The sequence below is a fragment of the Battus philenor genome, unplaced genomic scaffold, assembly GCF_028537555.1.
Source record: "Battus philenor isolate CCGP_79_NKW_IND1 unplaced genomic scaffold, ilBatPhil1.0.hap1 SCAF_9, whole genome shotgun sequence".
Taxonomy (NCBI): domain Eukaryota; kingdom Metazoa; phylum Arthropoda; class Insecta; order Lepidoptera; family Papilionidae; genus Battus; species Battus philenor.
The window spans coordinates 11,083,435-11,103,187 of NW_027181759.1; the positions used below are offsets into that span (position 1 = coordinate 11,083,435).

Consider the following 19,753-nt stretch of genomic DNA (forward strand, 5'->3'; position numbering starts at 1 on the left):
TCGTTTCAGTATCATCATTCCAGTGTTAATTTTCGTTACGTTATTTAGGTTTTTTAGTTTCATCTAAATATTAGGATAGACATCTAATTTGGAAGTCCTCTAGGTTTTTCCACAACACCACGTAATTATATTTCTTATTGTGTATTTGTTCTTCTCTCTTAGTATTGTATTGTAGTTATGTATTATAGGATATTTTAATATTTTGAAGACAGAAACATGCACACTTTTTCAAGTCAAGAGGATTCGTCATTCGTAATTTTTAGTAATTAAATTAAATGTTTGTCTTATTTAAAGATTAACCAACAATAAATAAGAAAAAAATGTTAATGTGTACCTCAAAATGTCCACGAATTCACGAGTGACTAGTACAACCAGTAAACACAGTGTGTTACGAATAAGTGACAACATAGTAAAAAAGAAAAGCTAAAGATATGCAGTTATATATATATATATATATATAATGCATACTGCAACAGCACAACCACTGTACCGCGCGTTAGATACCGCTTATCCGGATATTAGGATAAATTAATGAAGTACAAAATATCGTGAACACTAATTAAACACAAATTGAAAGCCTTAATAATTTATATTTACACTTTCGATTTATAACAGTTTCAATAAATTTCAAAATGTTTATAAATATAAAAAGATAACACGAAAATGTTTTTAATTATTTATCTATAAAAATTAACAAATAATAGTATTATTACATATTAATAAGTCTGATTACTCTGTGAAATAGATATAATCCCTATAGACTGCTACATGCTCTCCAGAACTTGTTCCTTTAAGAATATTAAGTGGCTTATGTCGATTTCTATGTAAGCGAAGTCTGGACGGAATTCTCTGCTGGTGTTAACTATTACAGCATCGTATGTATCACAGCGGGATTACATTAGTTAACCATAATTTTAAAAACAGCTAACAAAACAATTGTTTTATTATTATAATGTTTTGTTTTTTTCATTGTTTTGGTAATGCTAGTTTGTTCGTAATCCGATTTTTCATATAAGTAAATGTATAATGTATTTTTTTCAAATGGCAGCGAGAGAGCAACATAGCGCGAAAAACAGATAATAAGAAAGTACGGGTCTTAGGGTGCTAAAGACCTCAACTCGGAAAGCGAAGTGTAGAACGTCTATCCATAAGATGATAGGTGGTCTTGTTAGCGGAAAAGTGCTGGATGCAGACCGCTTCCTACCGATCTTATTGGAAATGGTGGGGACCCATGTCCAGCTGTGACTACGATGGTGATATATTTGTTAACTCATTGCTTCTGTTGTACTGTTGCTTTGGAGTTATTCTTAACTATTTTTAATCAAGTTTAGATCCAATATAAAATTTTTTCTCAACATATATATTATTTTAAAAAATTGGTAAATAAGTTATTAGAAATTCTAATATAAATGCAAATGTTCACTAAATCGAATCATAAACTGCAATACGCTGCACTGTTCGAAATTCAAATTGGTTAATACTTTCAACTTAATATTTTAGTCGCCCGCAGGCTATTTAAGTCTAATAAAATTTGGCAACTCATGTGCGGTGCGCTCTTTATGCTATAAGTATAGTGAAGTTAACAAAGCCATTTCAAATAAACCATTTATTACTTTATTCTATAATTTATTAATAATTTATATAATAAGATAAGAGTATATTTAGGAATACCATAGGTCAATTAATAATTAATATATATGTAAAGTTAAACGTATGAGTAGTAAGTAGCAATCATTATCATTATATTCATCAACATTTTGGTAGCTATAACGCAGGCCTTCCAAAGATTTACGAGTAATTTTTGCCTTATTATCTTAAAAAATGTTTTGTTTTCCAAATTAACGTGTAAAACATACTATTCTATATCTGAAATTAACCAAAGATAGAAAATGAGATACAAAGAAAATTTTAAAATTTCGAAATCCCAGTATTACACTGTTATGGGCAGTTTGTATCAGTTATCATCATTAGAATAAATTGATACTTAATGAAAACGTCTAATAATATATTCTTACAATTTAAATTGGAATGGAATTTGGCTTGTTTAAATAGGAATAAAGATCGAAGTGCAATGTAAGATGGTTTGACATTAGTTTGCAGAATTAATAGAAGCAAAATATGGTCACGCTTAAACATGTATACATATATAGAACAGTAAAGTTTCATAATATTAACCTAAAATCATGTGTGGAACCTCTTGGTTTCTGTTTAAAGATGCATATTGTCTTTTTTAGGTAGTAAGCAGAAGAAGTGAAGAAATTATGAGAAAGAGGGCTTCCCTAATATACGAAAAATCGTCGATGAAGTCTTTGAAAACAAAGTTCACAACATTACGTAAAAAATACTTTTTAACTCTTATACAACGAGTCTAAAAGTGACGTCAGGCCGCGGTGGTTCATTTTATGTGGTTTGTTTGTTTAGTTCTAGTGGTTTTTTTGAAACATACAGTATTTCAAACTAATACGTTTTTATTAAAGTTAGTATTTAAAACATGCATCTAGCTATATCGAATAATTCATCCAAGTAAAAATCATGTTACTTTTTTATCTAAAATGACGATTGTACAAAATATTTAGAATACTACTTTTTATATAATATAATTATGATGTATTTATATCATCGATCGAAAAGATAACACAAACAAAGTGTAATTGCCATCCTAAAATATTTGTAAGTTTGCAAATCTGCGAAGTTGCAGTTAGTAGAGGATACCCTTTTACAGATTTTCGTATACCCGCTTTAAATGACGAGAGTTGTTTTCTTTTTTATTACAATTGGCAGGCAGATTGGCAACTGCAGTGTAAAACCGACTGTTGTTCATCCTCTGTGTAGGATTTTTCTTTTTAGTTGACTACACAAAGCTCTGCGTAACGGCTGTATGAAAATGTGTTCAAGGCAGTTTTATTTTAGCGTTAATACTTTTTTAATGGAACAGATTTCTTATCTTTGTTTCAAAGTGAATTGATAGTTCAGTATTTTTAGATAGTGTAGGAAAATTTAAAACAGTCCAGCGAATTATAAAATTCGACAATGAAATGTAACTAACATAGCTCAGCGGATTGGCAACCTGAAATAGCATGGGTAGACCACATAGCGTGCAGAACAGATGGCCACTGGGGCGTAAAGGTTCTGAATCCACTCACGAGGTGGATTGAGGCTCTTGTTAAGTTCATCGGAAAAGGCTGTTTGCAGGCCGCTTCTAACCCCTCTTATAGCGAAATGATGGAAGAGGGCTATGTCTTCCTGGAGATGACCTTTGGTTGAAAATATAACGATTAGGATGATGATCCTTATTGGAAGTTATTAAATGTTTATAATTTGGATAAAGTCGTAACATTAATATTTTTTTGTCTACAAACTCCTGCCTTTATCAGTTGTATATAAATAAATGCCAGTAGGAATACACCATTAGCTATTGACCAAACTTAGAATACAAGTTTCTTCAAGGACGAAGAAAATGACTTGAAATTAGTATACTCGTATGATACATAAATTTCGACCGTTTTTTGTATTTGACTTCGTCATATAAAGGAATTGACTTATGGTTGACCATTGATGGTGATATTTATAATGATCAAGCTTATCTTCTTCCTCGTATAATGTACATTGGAGATTTTTTCAAACCAGCTTACTACAATTAAATATTAGTCCCAATAGGTCATTTACATTTACGTATGTTTGAAGAAGGATACGAGAAGAACCTGATTTGGCAGAAAATGGAGTCAAATTGTGCTCTGGGTTCTTTTAAGACCTCTTAAATAGATCGGAAGAGACCATTATATGCTATTGTTTATATGTTGTTTTTTGGATTTTTTACAACTTTATTGCCTGGTATATACTAAAAGTATAGGTATTTTTTTATCTGTCATCTCCTTTGTAACTTCGATAGTGTCGAAGGGAATTTTTGTCGCACACGATCCACACACATGACAAAGATTAAAATCTTCATATTTTATATGAAACAATCCCTGTTATTTTAACTTTAACACTAATTAAGTAATTATAATCTAACTTACACAAATAAATAAAATTGGAGTATCCTTTTGTAATATTATAATAACTGCATTTTACTACATGCGAATGAATATATATACGGTCCATAAATCAAAATTGCATTTTAATAAATTTTGTTTGTTTGCAGCGGTTAATCTTAGATATAGCTGGACCGATTTTGAAGGGACTTACTTATAAGGCAGGTAGCTGATGTAATAAGCTTAAACTTAGAATACTTTCATTGTAGTAAAATTCTGAAAAAAACTAAATAAAGTTGACTAAGTCGCGGGCACAGTAGTACCTTATATACAATAGTTAATAGAGTACCAAAACGGACCTGTACTATGAAGAGCAACAAATTCAAACGGTTTTTTGTGGTGATTTTACAATATCCTTAATACAATAGTAGAGACATTCATATAAAAGCTTTATTATCACTCAAAAAATCATTGAGATTGTAAATTTATTACATCTTAACGTGGAGACATTACATGGGCGTGTATTGTATTACCGTACAAAATTGCCTACAAATAAATCACTAATTTTATGAAGCCTTTTTTTTCATCAGTAACAGTAGTTAAGCATTATTTATTAGCACTTACATTGTGAAATACTTATTCAGTACAAAAAATAAAATATTTATAATGATACGAAAAACTGAAAGTAAAACGCAAAATATATCAAAAGGTTTTGAATTAATTGCCACAGACGGTGCTACCAGTCTTAATTAAAATAATTTAATTGTCATAGGTTCGGAAAGAAAATTGAAAAGATACCTTTGAAGATATTTTCGTGAAGTTAGTACCTCATGAAGTATATTTCAATAAAGAGAAAATTTGTGCTTAACATTGGAAACATTTACATTTAATTTTCTTTTATACTTATCACATTATTTATTATATCATTAGAGCTGTTATTTTTAAAAATGAAAAATTTTCGTCTGAACGGATTTTTTATCATCATAAACATTTAAGTCCTACGGCTTCGTCCATAGGTTGACAAAGAGCTCATTAATAGATTTCTAATTATTTGCATGTATAATATAGTTTCCGAATTCTTTGTAAAGATCTAATAACGTTTATAAACTTTAGACAAAGCATCCTGATATATCACATTTCCGTCAACATCGAATTAAACGATAATAGTAGACGTTAATAGTTTAACTTTGAACATGTGTGTAATTACTAAAATTTACTATTTTTTTCTACATTTCCTTCGATATTTAGCTATAAAATACAATCAATTTTGTGGTTTACTATGTGTAGTCGTCGTTTCAGCCCATAGACGCTGCAAGGCGTGGGTCTCCCTCGAAAAATATAAATGAGGATATATAGTTTTACCGTCATGCATAGCAGGCAGGTTGGCGATCGCAGTGAGGTATTAATACATAATATCACAAAGGATGCGGATGCCCATCCTCTGAAAACTTGTTTGAGAGTGACAATCGTGTATAATTAATGCACAAAGTGTGAACTATGTAAGATTGTATCCCGGGAATTGAACCCGCGACTGCGATCACTGTTCTAAAAATGTGTATTTATATTTAATTTAGTTTTTGTCAATATACTTATTTTTTAAAAAGTTACGTATGAGACCGTTTTCCTTAAATCAAAAACTGATGGTGAATGTCGTCCACCACTTCCGTTACATGGGCAGTGATGTGTAAGAAGCTGGAGGATGCGAAGTGCAAGTATAATCCAACCAGGGAAACCTTCGCACCACTTAATCTTTAAATTTAATGTAAAATACAATGCGATACATTGAAGGTACCCAAAGAATTCACGCGACATATCTAAGTCTTATTGAACCACTGCCTTCAACTAATCCTTGTAGTGTTCTGGTCTGGGAAATCACGTAAAACTAGATTAACCAGACGTTAAGAAGAGCCCTTGCCATTTACCCTTGTATTATAGTATTCTTAAAGGAAAGTTTACCAAAGCCGTTCAAGCATATTTGGCACTGTATCAGGTTGATAACAAACGGTTAGGCAAAACATGAAGTGAATTGTAGCTCACGACAGAACCTTCTAGATATTCTTTGTGTATACCCCCAGTTCTGCTACAAGAGACGTAAGATCAATACTAATCTCAATGTTCTATTTATTATTAATTTTGCTAGTAAATTTGAGATCACATTTAAATCTTATTCCTAAGCTAAATTTTGAATTTATAATTGTAAAGATTAATGTCGTCTTAATTTTATTCTAAACATATTGGTACTTCATAACTTGACCTGTTATTTTCACACGTATTTGAACATATAGGACATATCAGAGCTTAAGAATTAGTTATAATGTATCTCGACACGCTTTTGAATATTTATTAGATAGAGTAAGAGTATATAAGAAGAATTTTCCGAACATCTCTTCACAACATCACAAAGATCGTCGTGTAAAACACCCATTCAACGTAAGTATTAGCAATTAATTGTTCAATATTTTAAATAATGTTTATCATTAATCTTTTTTTTTTACTTTATTGACTAGTCAAAAGGATAGGATTTCAAGTGATTCTAACAGCGTACCTCTCTGTAAAATTTTTGCTTTTGTGTAAATATTGCTATTATTACTATGAACCTTTCCAGGTATACTTAGAGTTTAGGCAAAAGTCGTTGAGTTACTATTTCACATAGTTCGCCAGTATCACAACTTAAAGCTGTTATCGTTTCAAAATTAGAATACGTGACTTTCAGTCCACAATTTAAGGTTATCAGTTAGAAAAACATGTCGCCGCCCTCACCAAATAAAATAACAATCGCCGTAATTATTTTATCAGGTTTTTAAATATTTGCGACTTGCGAGTTCCAATACACCTTGTCAATTATTTCGAAAATTTTCTGGCTCAAAATGGCGTAAATATGCAGTTCTATTTTTTCTCTAAATAAACAAGGTAAAGTAAAAGCAAGAATAAAAAGATTATTTAAGATATAAGTAAAAACTTTACTCATATTCGGCATGCTGAGAATAGATAAAATTATGTTGTTATAAATATCTTCACTGGTTTATGTAGTTAAAATTTTTAAGATGTAACCAATATTTAGTTTTACGTCTCTTCATAGCATTTAGACTTATCATTTTATTCGAAGGGGCGGTCTTGTTTTGGGATTAAAACATATCTTCCTAATAGGTGCTTCTCAATTTTTGGGTTAGATATTTAAAGTTTCTGATTATGATATTAAGATCATGTTCATTGCAATGTTTTTATTTATTTTATGTGTTGTAATTGTTTTCAATAAATGTTAATAATTTAACTGTGTAAAATTTTTAATACATATCTTAATTTTTGGTTCTAAATATTGTATATTTATTATTAGAAATTACTTTTACACTGTGTAAGATGATTTTAATTTTTTATAACTTTGCATTTTTTTCCCTTATCGACTTCGTGTAATTACTATGATAAAATTTTTGTATCCACAAATAATGGTGCTCCAAGTCCTTGGTTTTATGTTAGTTCGTGTGTTTGAGTAAAATAATTTTGTAACTATTGCTAGTAGATCTAAGTAAATAAATTAATCATTACAAAGAAAATGTTGTCTTTTTAGAGGCACAAACAATTACAAAGCATTTCGACATTTTAAACCAATTGTTACTTACTTATTACATATACTTAATACTGGAGTAAAAGGTTATTTTTATACCTTTCGTAGATTACTTTTAGAAGTATTTTAACATTGAGTATTTTATGATTTCGCGTACTGAGTGTATTTATTAACAATGAATGTCTCTAGAGGCGCAATTTTACGATTTTATTATATTATTCGTGTGTCAGTATAAGACGAATAGGAAGTTGGCCCATTATCACCCTTACACTGGAGTTTCAAGCTTTTCCATTCAACGTTTCTGACCCGCACAACCCGACTATGGAATGATCTGTCGGTTTTCTTATTTTTCGAGAGTTATAACCTTCTTCAGTGGTCTTTTCAAGAATAGAGTAATTAAATATAAAAATGTGAGAAAATGAATGAAACTTACTGAGACGCTTTCCATCAGGCGAGTTGGCGGTCAAAAGCGGACAAGTAAAATAAAATAATATCAGTTAATTAGGCCATTTATAGGAGTTATTATTCAGTATTGATGAAGTGTTTGCATCTCAAAATCTATATTTGCTGCGATTAAAGGTCTGTCTTTTTTTTTAGATGAAGATGAATTTAATTTTTCTTGCCGTCACCTTTGTGGCAACATTCACGAATTGCATGGGGGAAATAAACGACATGAGCTATCTACAACAAGTGCAACCACAAGTGTACTGCGGAAGATCGCTGGCTAGAGTACTTGCTCTACTGTGCTTTGAGATGGATAACTATTATGAAAAAAGATCCAGTGTAGCAAATATGTACAGTACGTAAAAAGTTTAAATCACTATTATCATTATGAAAGCAATTGTGGTTTTGATAACATGACTAGTCACTTTACTATTTAAATACGAAGATTATGTTATAATTACGTGTATTCTCGATAAGTTTTCTTGGATTGTTACACTTTTTAACATAACTCTATAGTTTTCTTTGGATTCACCGTGCCAGTGTCAAGTTCATTGCATTGTAGGGGTTCGGTGTTGATGATCCCCGTAGCAGGTTATAACAAGCCCCTTAAAATGTATTGTGTTCAAGCGATCAGACCATTAAAAGTCTATTAAGGAGGCCTAAGTTCAGCAGTGAATATCCTACAACTGATTTTATGATGATGATGATAAAAATGATATCGATTTTATTTTTATAATTGGAAGTTCAAGGTGATTATGCATTATAACTATACTGAAACAACTAATGTACGTTAAGATTTGAAAAATATTTTAAATCTCATGATTGTTATTGTTGTATTTTTCCACAGGCTCAATACTTTCACCTTACAATGAAGAAGATAAATTTCAAGAATGGCCACAGATATCATCTCACAAGGCAAAAAGTTTACATTCGCCGTACCGAGGAAAACGTGATCCCGGTGTTGTTAGCGAATGCTGTGATAAACCATGCAGCGTTACCGAGCTTTTGTCGTATTGCTAGTAATATTTTATGACCTCAAATGCATCATGACCTATAATCTAAGTTATATGATACAAGTTATTTAATAGGCTATATTATATATAATACACATATGAGTAATAAAGTTTGAAAATCTAGTTTTTTTATTAATCTCTTCTATCTCTCCCCAATATTTTAAAACAACTACAAATAATTTTTAACTTTTTTATGTTCAAAAACTGTTAGTCTCTTACTGTTTACTTTTTCGAATTTTCTCGTAGCGAGTTTTCGCTTATCAAATTTATTTAATGATTACTTTTATATCTGATATTTAATGGTATTTCGGCTTGGACAGAGCGTATAACTTCAAATAAATTTATTTCATTAATGAGCACTCGTATTTCAATAGAACAAATCTCTATGGTGACTTATAAACACACCTTTTCATATCGGCTATTTTGTAAGTGTAAACATAATTCCAGTCTACATTAACCAAATAAACGGAATCAGCTTAGTTCAGCGACTACCCCGCAACGTTCCGGTTATCTAAGCCATTATTTAACAGACACATAGCTCGGTCGTTACATTTCTATGGGGAAACAGCATTTGTGACTCGTGAATATTGCCTGCTTAATGGATTGGGATTCGTGTGCTCTTCCAACCATGAATATTCTAGCCTGATTATTTTGCTATTTGCCGCTTGGCACATATTGTTATAGAATTCGCTCTTACTTGAAATGTAACACGGGACAAAATCAAGCCTTGATCTGTAATAAATAAAACATGATATAAATTGATTTGGATCTGTAATATATATAAATTAAAATTTAATTTTCTCACTCACATTTTTTATAAGATCATTTTTTACCTTAAATAATAGCTTTAATGACAATATAAAAACTCTATGATAAGTCGAAATGGATCTTTTCTGATAGGTTTTTTAAACATTTCTTACATTTTTTAACGTTCGTCATTAGGATCGTCATTATTTCAGCCGTTAGACATCCACCGCTGGACACAGGGCCCCTACATAGATTTTCAATAAGGCCCACTGGAAGCGGGATACTTTCTAAATTTCTGCCGGCGTTAACATGTCATATAAAATTCTCCGACGCTTTAGTCAGTCTGTGGTCATCAGTATATGACACGGTTATAAAAAATATTAAGTTCGTGATATAGTTAAACTTTAATTTTGTTTGATACCGTTGATATATGATACTCGTATGTTATTCCGTTCTTAATTAAGGTGTTTTTTCATTAGCTCTAAATGTCATTTTACTGTTCAATTAAGCCATGTGTCCTTTCGGAACCATGGTATGATCCGTAATACATCGCTGTCGCGATGGTGTTTGATGAAAGCGAAATTATAAAACCGGACCGATGACACATCTATCCGTTTGAAATGTTGTGCTGGAAGCGAATGTTGCGATTCCATTGATAACTCGTAGAACCAATGCATACCGATACTGAAAGAATTCTGAATGTTCACATGCCTTCCATATGTACGAAGCGGATTTTCGAGTTTTTCGGTCACGTAGCTAATAAAGATAAAAACTTTTGATCACCGGAAAAGTGAAGAGATGGCAACCACATGGTCGCTGCCTCATGCGATCGTTCGATCAGGTTTGATCAACTCCGAACAACGCTTGGTAGCAAAGAAGCCGTAGCACCAGTACAGATGACGGAACATCGTGCGAGGCAAATTTTCCAAATAGACGCACGATCGTCAGCACCGAATGTACAACACAAGATGGAGGAATAAGCCAATATGGATTACTAATCATCAGGATGCACCGATTTCGACAGTATGTTTTTTCACCGTTTATATAACTTAAGCTGAAATATCGTAACACGCTCATCGAAAATTAAAACGTTCAAAGTGTAGACTGCAGCATGTTTGGCGCAGTGTAGCGCGGCAGTAATTTTTAATAAAATTTTGCTACTTGTTTTTAAAATTTATCACAATCACTAAACAGCTCTGAAGTCGAGGTTACTATAGCATGCAAATTTAAAGCATATTAATCGAATTTCGTTATCATCCCGGTGTAGTTCTCAATTTGTTTGATTTTTTTAGAGCTATGTAAAATGATATTTTTTTTGTTTTGTATTTCGAATAGTTTCTAAGTAAGTTTTTATTTTATATTAGAGAAAACACTCTTTTGAATTGGAACAATTCTTGGGCGCCATTGTGCTGTGGCAGAAAAAGATACGGCGGTATAGTCACCTTGACGGTCTTTATTAAAAGACCACTATGTACACGATTGTAGTAATTAGTTACTGTCTTACATAAACACTTTCTGCAAAATTCTATAGTAAGCTTACAAAAGCGTTATAATAATAACAATATTATACTGTCCAATTATATGTCAAAAATATTGTTTTGATTTTGGGCAATATTTTTAGCGTACATAAAATATTGATATTTATAGTTACAGCTATGAAACTAATGACAATTACATAACGGTAGTAAGATCTCCTTCATCATGATCATCAATCATTGACATGGGCGTACCTCATCTTTTTTGCATTAAGACCAGTTGGTAGAGAACTGCACCCAGCGTCTTTCGAGAACCTTAACAAAAAGTACGTGCTGCTTCAACTTTGAAAGTAAAGAATTATTATATACCTTCCTAAATACCTTCCTAAATAACCTTTAGAAAGAAAACCTATATGTTAGGCGTTTACAATATAGTATGGTATTGAATATAGTTTGCGAAGCTATAGCTAAATGCTATATAGCTTTACAGTAAATTAACTTATTAATTAACAATGTGTCACGAGTGGTCCAATCAAAGCCTGATATTGATATAATGCTGCCACTGTTGAACAAGTTGACATTCTGATGTTTGTAATATACAAATGTATATAAATAGATGGCATTTTTGTATACATTGTGTATTTTCACTACGCTCAATTGTATATTATTTATATGATATAAGTTGAGCGGTTTCTTAATATTACTATTTATAATATATATATATATATATATATGTGTAAATATATTTAAAAGTAACAAAAAATAGTTATAATTATAGCCAGCACAGATTTTATTTATTTTTCTATCAAAAAGAATATCATTAATAATGAAATAAACACAATCATAAAATGAAACTAGCAAATAACTTTTCAATTGTTGTTTGTAGGAAAAATAAACATTGTTAGTCAACTACGGTATGAGCTACATGTAAACGAAAAGAAAAATCATTTAATATTTGACTTTTATTTGATTACCTGTAGTCCATTATAATTTCAACAAAATTAGAATACATATTCAAAATAGTGTAAAAAACTTGATGTACAAAAAATATTTCTACAATTTCAATGTTTATACACCATTACACATTTATTCTAATTATGAACATGAAAAAAATTATGTTAAATTTTTTAATTCATGTCTCATTTACATAAAAGTAGACAAGATAAACGGCGGAGTTTTTGTGTTTAAATTAAATGTGATAAAAATGTTACCTTTTCATTTTTTAAATAAACAAGAAACCTAATGTATGTGACGATAAAATTATTACAGCGTTTTTATTTTAGAAAAACATGATTTTTATACAAAATTACAAATTAAAAATTCATAATGCAATTATTTATTTTTTGTTATCGACATATTCCGTTTGTCTGTTAGAGTTACTGACCATTCTGTTTGTTCTTAACTGGGATTGCGGTGGCAGATCGTCGATGAAGCTTACTTTTTAAACTCTTTATAGTTACCAAGTTCAAGGGCTCTCTGATGATAATGATGACGCTTCCGTTTCATCTTCATCTAATTCGTAGGATGTCCACGACTAGAAATATGCCTCTCCCATAGATTTTTACATAACCGTTCGAAGCAGCCTACATCTACCGCTGTCGTTGGTTTGTGGTAAAGAGTTAGCGTCTTATTTAAAGACGTTTGTAACACTTTATCAATTTATTTAACACACGAATAAATTTTTATTAGCGCTTGAGCGCGAGCTAAAAGGACGTGCATTCGTCGTAGGACTCTGGGGCGCAATGTGCTCTGCGACCGAGTGAAAGCGGGCAATAGAACAAAGGCGCAAAAGAAATAAAAGAAACAAAAGAAACAAAAGTAACAAAAGGTCTGCGCCCGCGTCACCGGTGCGTGCATGTGCCCGCTGCACTAATTCGGCACACTAAGTTCGCCCGTCGGCTACGCTCGCCCACAAAATATTCAACCTATTATTCATTCAGACATCACATCAGTATATATACGACTCCCACAGTGGTTTCCACTCCAGAAGCCCTGGGGTCATCTGTTCTGAGCACTATAAAGCTTGCTCAGTAGCGAGTGGTGTGGGCTCGAATATTTTTTTCACTATATTAGTAGGCCGGTTAGGATAGGCAGACGCTTTATGATCAATATCTGAGAAAGGACTTCGGCCTGGGCATGTCATTCGCAGTGCATATACTGCTATTATTCGTAGATGATTTGGAAGGCTAAATCTCGGTTTGAAGCTTTAAGCGTTTAATATTTCACATGGACATGAATATATCCTTTTTTTAAAGATTAAAGCTAAGTCCAATTCGAAATATTGATATGATATTAAAAACGCGTTAATGTGCATTTGAAGATCCGATAGGCAAAAAATAGGCAAGAAGTATAGGACCTTCAGAATATAGAAACGGGTAAGAAGTATAAGGAAATAAAAATTAAAAAATATCAAAAAAACTGTGTGGTAAGGATATGTAATACGGGTTGTTTAACAAGAAATTACAAAGTTCTACAAAGCATTGCGTCTTCGCTCCTCATTTTTATGCAGTGTTATTGGAAATCATGGTGGAGGCCTATATCCTGCAGTGGAAGTCCTTTGGCTGAAATGATGATCATGTTCAAAAACAGATTGTACGTTGTAGTAAAATAGAAATATTATCGTTTACGGTGCCCGTAAAATCTAAATATGTTATTCATTGTAGGGATAGACGAAAGCGCCTTTCCTACTCAGTCGCTTTTAAAAAGATCCGATACTCTTGTACGTTCCATTTACCATGCCAACTGCAAAGCACTTAAACGTGTTAGCATATAAATAACTAGCATTATTATAATTTGTGAACACACACGGAGCAGTTTCCGCAAAGAATAAGAACTTTTTAATGGATTCAGAACAAAAAGAAATTGCCTTCGTAAGAACGTATTGATGGAACAATCTGAAGAGGCGACGTTGACAAATTGCTTTTTTACGCAGAAACAGGCGTTACGCGGACGTAGTGATTTATTCCCGTTTACATTTGCATTCGTCATATTGCCGTTAGATGTTTTATTGTTTTACAATAAAACGTTGATTGAAATACAACTTCATACCTAACATTTATTTAAAATCAATTTTAAGCAATCATTGTAAATAAATTGTTACATTTAGAAAATACAGGTCATGTAAATCGTTGTGATGATTGTCAAATTCTACCTCACTTTAAGCAAGACATTATATTTTACATATTTTATTATCTCGGCTATACATTTTTATTACCATTGAAAAAAAAAAACACAGTGGTTTGTGAACAAGAGTATGAGCTCTATAGTTTAGTTTCTAAGTTAAGTCTAAGTTAATCTATACTCGTAATAATGTTTATTGTGTGGTTAATGACAAACAAAATGTATAATATTAATCATTTAAAAAAATATTTTAGGCATTTTCTGAGATTCTTAATAAAACCGGTGGCTAGTGGCCTGCATCCACTGTCTTTAGATAGTTTATATTTATTTTTTAATCGACTTTAACTTTAGGATACATTTAATGATTTTAAATTATTCTTTTATGTGTTTTGGCAGCCGATTTCAGAAAATATAAACTATAATAAATTAGGTAATAAATATTTGTTCAACTTCAACTGTTTATTGAATGTTACACTTTTACGGTGAATTAGTTGCTAAAGAAGGAAGGAGTATTATGTAAATAAAAATCGACGATAATTTTGTAACGCGAATGGCATTTTAATATTTTTTATAGTTTTTGCTGCTTCATCAATGTTCGCACATTCAGGATCTAAGAAGTCTGAGTGGCCTGCTTCTAATAAGCAATTCGTTGTTACCCGAGGTTTATTGCATATATTTTTTAAATAAAGTTTAATTTGGTATAAAACCTTTTTATTGGTTATTTTTGTCCGTATGAAAAATTGCCCGATGATTTAGCGATATCGTTCAAGGTTTAGTGAATATTTGATTTTTTATACCCTGTGATGTTTGGTATTATTAATACAAGTTTCAGGAATTTGATGTAAAAATTATTAGCTGTAAAATTTACTCAAACCTTAACCATTTCCTTATAATAGTAGAATTCAGACTTATTCTGTCGCATTAATTGGATTTTGCTCATTGGTTTTTTTCATTGGCCTATTTGTTTCCGAAACAGTCTTATTTATTTCGTAATAAAAAATTCCTTATGCCTTACAAGGTAATTATATTTTTAATGCTTTATTTGCATGGTTTTTTATTATTTTTTTTAATAAAAGTCCCTTTTTATGGATATCGCATAAAATTAGAATGGTGAGTATAGTTTACTCACTGAAATGTATAGTCAAAATATACTTTAGACAAAAATCGATGGTTTCAGAAGTAATAAATACCGTAATCATAATTTAGTAAGAAAAAGCGTTATCAAAGTTTGTTATTAATTTTATTAACTAATCTCTGCAGACTGCACTGCCAGAAGTTACTGGTCCGTCGCATTGCAATAGAAAAAAAAATTAATGTGTCATATAACGGTAATAAGGAATAGGTGTAAAAGCTTTAAGGATTTTTGCTGACAATTAAGCTTCACATTCACCCATAGTAAGAAAATTTGATCTTAGTAATACCAAATAATTATACAATGTATCGTAACAATCTACGTCTGGCCCTAGACCAAAGACCTGTCGCTCAAGACCTTAATAGACACTACCTACGTTATTCCTGTTGACAGATTATTGAATTTTTCTGGTTCAATACCCGTACTGTACAAACATTTGCGTGGTTCACATTTATTTATTTTCCGTTACAGTCAAGCGACCTTATGCACGGATGGGCTGGATTAATTTAATACATGAGTTATTTGTTTAATTGGTCACATCGTATACATTCTAAAAAAAAAAAGAATAAAATTGTGTAGCTTATGCCTGGTGTCAGTTTTATAGGTTATTTATTTAACGTTTATGAGCATGTGAACTTTTCGTTTACAAACTTTAACATTAAAATTTTAAAATGTCCTTTCTTCATATCTATAAAATGAACATAAATAAAATGAACAATGCCATCGAGTCTAGTGTCTAGACTAGAGACAATTGTGCAACGTTTTAACTTATTTGCATTCCACAAAAGCAAAGGTCATGTTATCTTTAATGTACGCTTCAAGTTATATTAGTTTGAAGTAGTTGTTTGCTCTTTACATTCGTCCACATAGTAGTTAGTCATGTACAGAAGACCATCATATATGCTTGTGAACGGATGTCTATTTCTTGAAACGGGTGTCGGTTTATCCTTTTGACTGCGCCACCCAAAACCGTTAATTGTAGGTGTCGCCACCGACAAAACAATAGTTTCCTGTTCATTCAAACTCCGCGCCGATCTGAGACCAAGGCTCTTGCTCCAGATCCCTCCATGGAGCGCTTGTACGAACGCTCCATTGCTTGGCGGCCTTCCAAACTGGCAATACACTAGAATATAACGTTCCGTGCCGAGGTTCTCTAGTGAACCTGAACTTTGCTACATATAAAAAAAGGTTAAGCCAAGTACCTTAAGTGCCCTACCTCTTTGAACTGCAAATGCCACTTGTGCAGCACTGTAGTCTCGACACAAAATACATTAAAAATCCTTGTCTACAACAAGTGACAATAATCCTATAAAATTCTGGCGAGAGGAGCTTCGAACAGTTATTTAATATTAATAATAAGACATATCTTATTTTTAAAATCGCGAATTTGCATTGTGTAAAAAGCACAGTATTATTTATTTTAAAACCATGTGTAATGGCGAATTTTAATTTAATAAATCAAATTAACCATTTTTGTTTTTTCTTGAATTCTGTTTTTAATATTTTAGACACAAACTTATAATTTCATACCACCAGAATCCTTAAAATCCACCTGAATTCAATATGAGTTCTTAACTAGTTTTGAATAAACATTGCTGCACTGTCAGAGAAATGGGGGCAATTAATTACATAATTAACTTACACACCAAAACTTGTCATCCTAATTGGGCAATTGACGAGTGGACATGCAGTGACGTTGAGGGCGCTCTGTTTGTTTGAATCCTCTCCATTTCAGCTTCTCTATGATATTGACATGGCCGGTTTAATTTACAAACACTTGGTGCGATCAGATAATAAATAAACCAGTTGTGCTTCTTCATATATCACACTACACGTTGGCAAGTATAGTTGCTTGTTTATTATTATTTTATTTTGACAATTTACACAAGTAAAATTTACGTTTATGTTCATAATCTTCATGGATACTATTTTAATCTGTGTATTCTCGTGACATTGCTATATGCCACTAAAGTGCATACTATGCTTAACCATAGAATGATAGATATCTATTAGATATTTGTGAAATAAAACTGATAAATTTTTGCAGACTCCATACTGTTTAAAAGTTAACAGTCGATCCAGTAGAAAAAATATCAAGCGTATTTAAGAGTTATTACTTTACTTGTTATTTAAATAATATACAAAGAATACTACAATACTAAGTTTTCATTTTCTATTATGAAATTTGTGATTTTTTTTCATTGTAGTGGTTTTGGATATTTTTTATGTGATCACGCCTTTTTTGGTCTTGGTTGATGTCAGTGACGTTTTAGTAACTTGTTGGTAGTATGTTATATTATTTGAGTAAAGAGTAACTTACATGGTCCCCACAAAACGGCCTTTCGGGGAGGTGTCTATGAGCCCTCTTCATTACGGATGCATCTCTCTCAGAGGAACAGGCACGCTCATATTTTTTTTTATTTTAAAACAAACAATAAGCTTCAATTATTTCCATTTATCAAAGCACATATTTAAAGACGTGTGTCAGTTTTAAGCGTAAACTGCCCTAGTTAAATTATGCCAAGTGTTAATACGTAGGCGTTAATAAGTGAATAAAATAGAAAATAAAAAACAATATTAAAGTTCTCTCTTAATATAAATAATAAAATATAATGAAATAAAAAATATTAATAAATAAATGATTTTTTTACGAAGGCAGATATCCCTGGCGTGGTTGTGAAAATGCTCCTGCGCATATAATGATGACGGAGAATATCATGGGGGCTTTACACGGTGTAAGTCTTATACATGTCGACCTTGCCTCCCACAAGGGCGTGTATGCAAAGGCTATTTTTATTTCAGTATAAAAGTCATACAACTGAAAAAAAATTCTAATTATTTCCACACCTGAGAGAACAGCTGTTCAGAAAGATGTAAGGTTGATCATTTACCCAGGCCCAGTAATGGTTGATGCACATCACCATGTATTTAAAATTTTTGAATAAAGAATGTACTGGTTTCCTCACGATGTTTTTCTACTTCGTTTGGGAGCAAAGGATGATATTATGTAATTTGTGTAAAGCTTGCAGCTTGCCAGGCATCGAACGTGCTTACGCTATTTAATCGCCGTCATTTGAAACTAAGCTCTAATTCATCCTTACTTAGATATTATTTAAAAACGATATTTTTATTTTTAATGAGATAGAGAGTGGGTATCTTGTGATTTTTTGTTCGACAATATCACTTAATTGAAAGTAAAATAGACGTTTTATACCTTCCGTCAATGAAACAGCAATGTTTTACTTATTCGATTCACTAGGCAGGAAACGATAATACGCACGAAAGGAAAGCTTATGTCGAACTGAAAAAAATAAACGATCTGTTATTGGGTCGACCGAGCTTAGTGATGGAAACGTTTATTTTTTGTTATAAATTTTTTGTTGAAAAGAATGATTAAGAAGTTTTAAATTGGGCAAATTTAAAACTTCTTAATCATTCTTGAATTTGCAAATACATATTTCAGTCACCGGGTTCGGGAATTTTTGTTAATGCTAAAAATGCTTTATGGTAAATTTTATAAACTCATCCCCCGCTTCCGACCGGTCTCATTAAAATATCTATGTGTGTGCGTCCTACGACTGAAATGACAATTTTGTTTTTTTTTTTATCGTAGTTCGGTGCACTTAGCCTGTATTAGCCAAATCTAAATGCATAATGGGGTCTTAGAAACAGCACGATTCACAGCTTAACATGCAATTAATATACTGATTATAGGTGATTTGTAATTTTTGTTTCATTAAATATACGTAAATTTTTCCCAAAGATTTTTAAAAATGTTTATTATCATTTTATTACGTTTTCATATAAAAAAAACGAAGTGAATACCGTTTTATGCAACGAGAAAAAAATTATCTAACACCGATGGCCGAACACATTCCAAATACATGAATGATTATGTGAGAAATTATTTACTACTCTTGTTTCATGTTCTAGATAGATAAAGCCGGGGGCGTCTATACATACACATATATACTTGTATGTCGTTAAACATTTCTATGTTCAATATTGCTCTGTTTTATTCTTTTTATTTTCAGCCGATAGACGTCTATTGCAGGACATAGGCCTGCACTAAAGATTAACCCGGTCTCCGGTTTTACGCTGCTCGCTTCTAGGGGTTTCCTTGCGACCTTAACTACAACGAGGATCCACCTAGTTGGAGACCAACCCACGCCGCGTCCAATGGATCGTGGTCGCCGCTCGACAACCTTTCGCTTACTGCCTTTTCAGACGCGCAATTACGATTATTAATTGTTATTAGCTACAATATTTTTAAATGCATCAACAAATTC

At 31.8% G+C, this 19,753-nt stretch overlaps 1 protein-coding gene across 1 annotated transcript; it reads left to right on the plus strand.

Annotated features, from left to right (window-relative positions):
• The first annotated feature begins 8,136 nt into the window (after window positions 1–8,136).
• LOC137932321 (bombyxin A-6-like) lies at window positions 8,137–8,997 on the plus strand. Its single transcript, XM_068775926.1, has 2 exons — window positions 8,137–8,332; window positions 8,825–8,997. Exons 1-2 carry the CDS (start codon window positions 8,137–8,139, stop codon window positions 8,995–8,997), a joined length of 369 nt encoding a protein of 122 aa, XP_068632027.1.
• The last annotated feature ends 10,756 nt before the right edge of the window (window positions 8,998–19,753 follow it).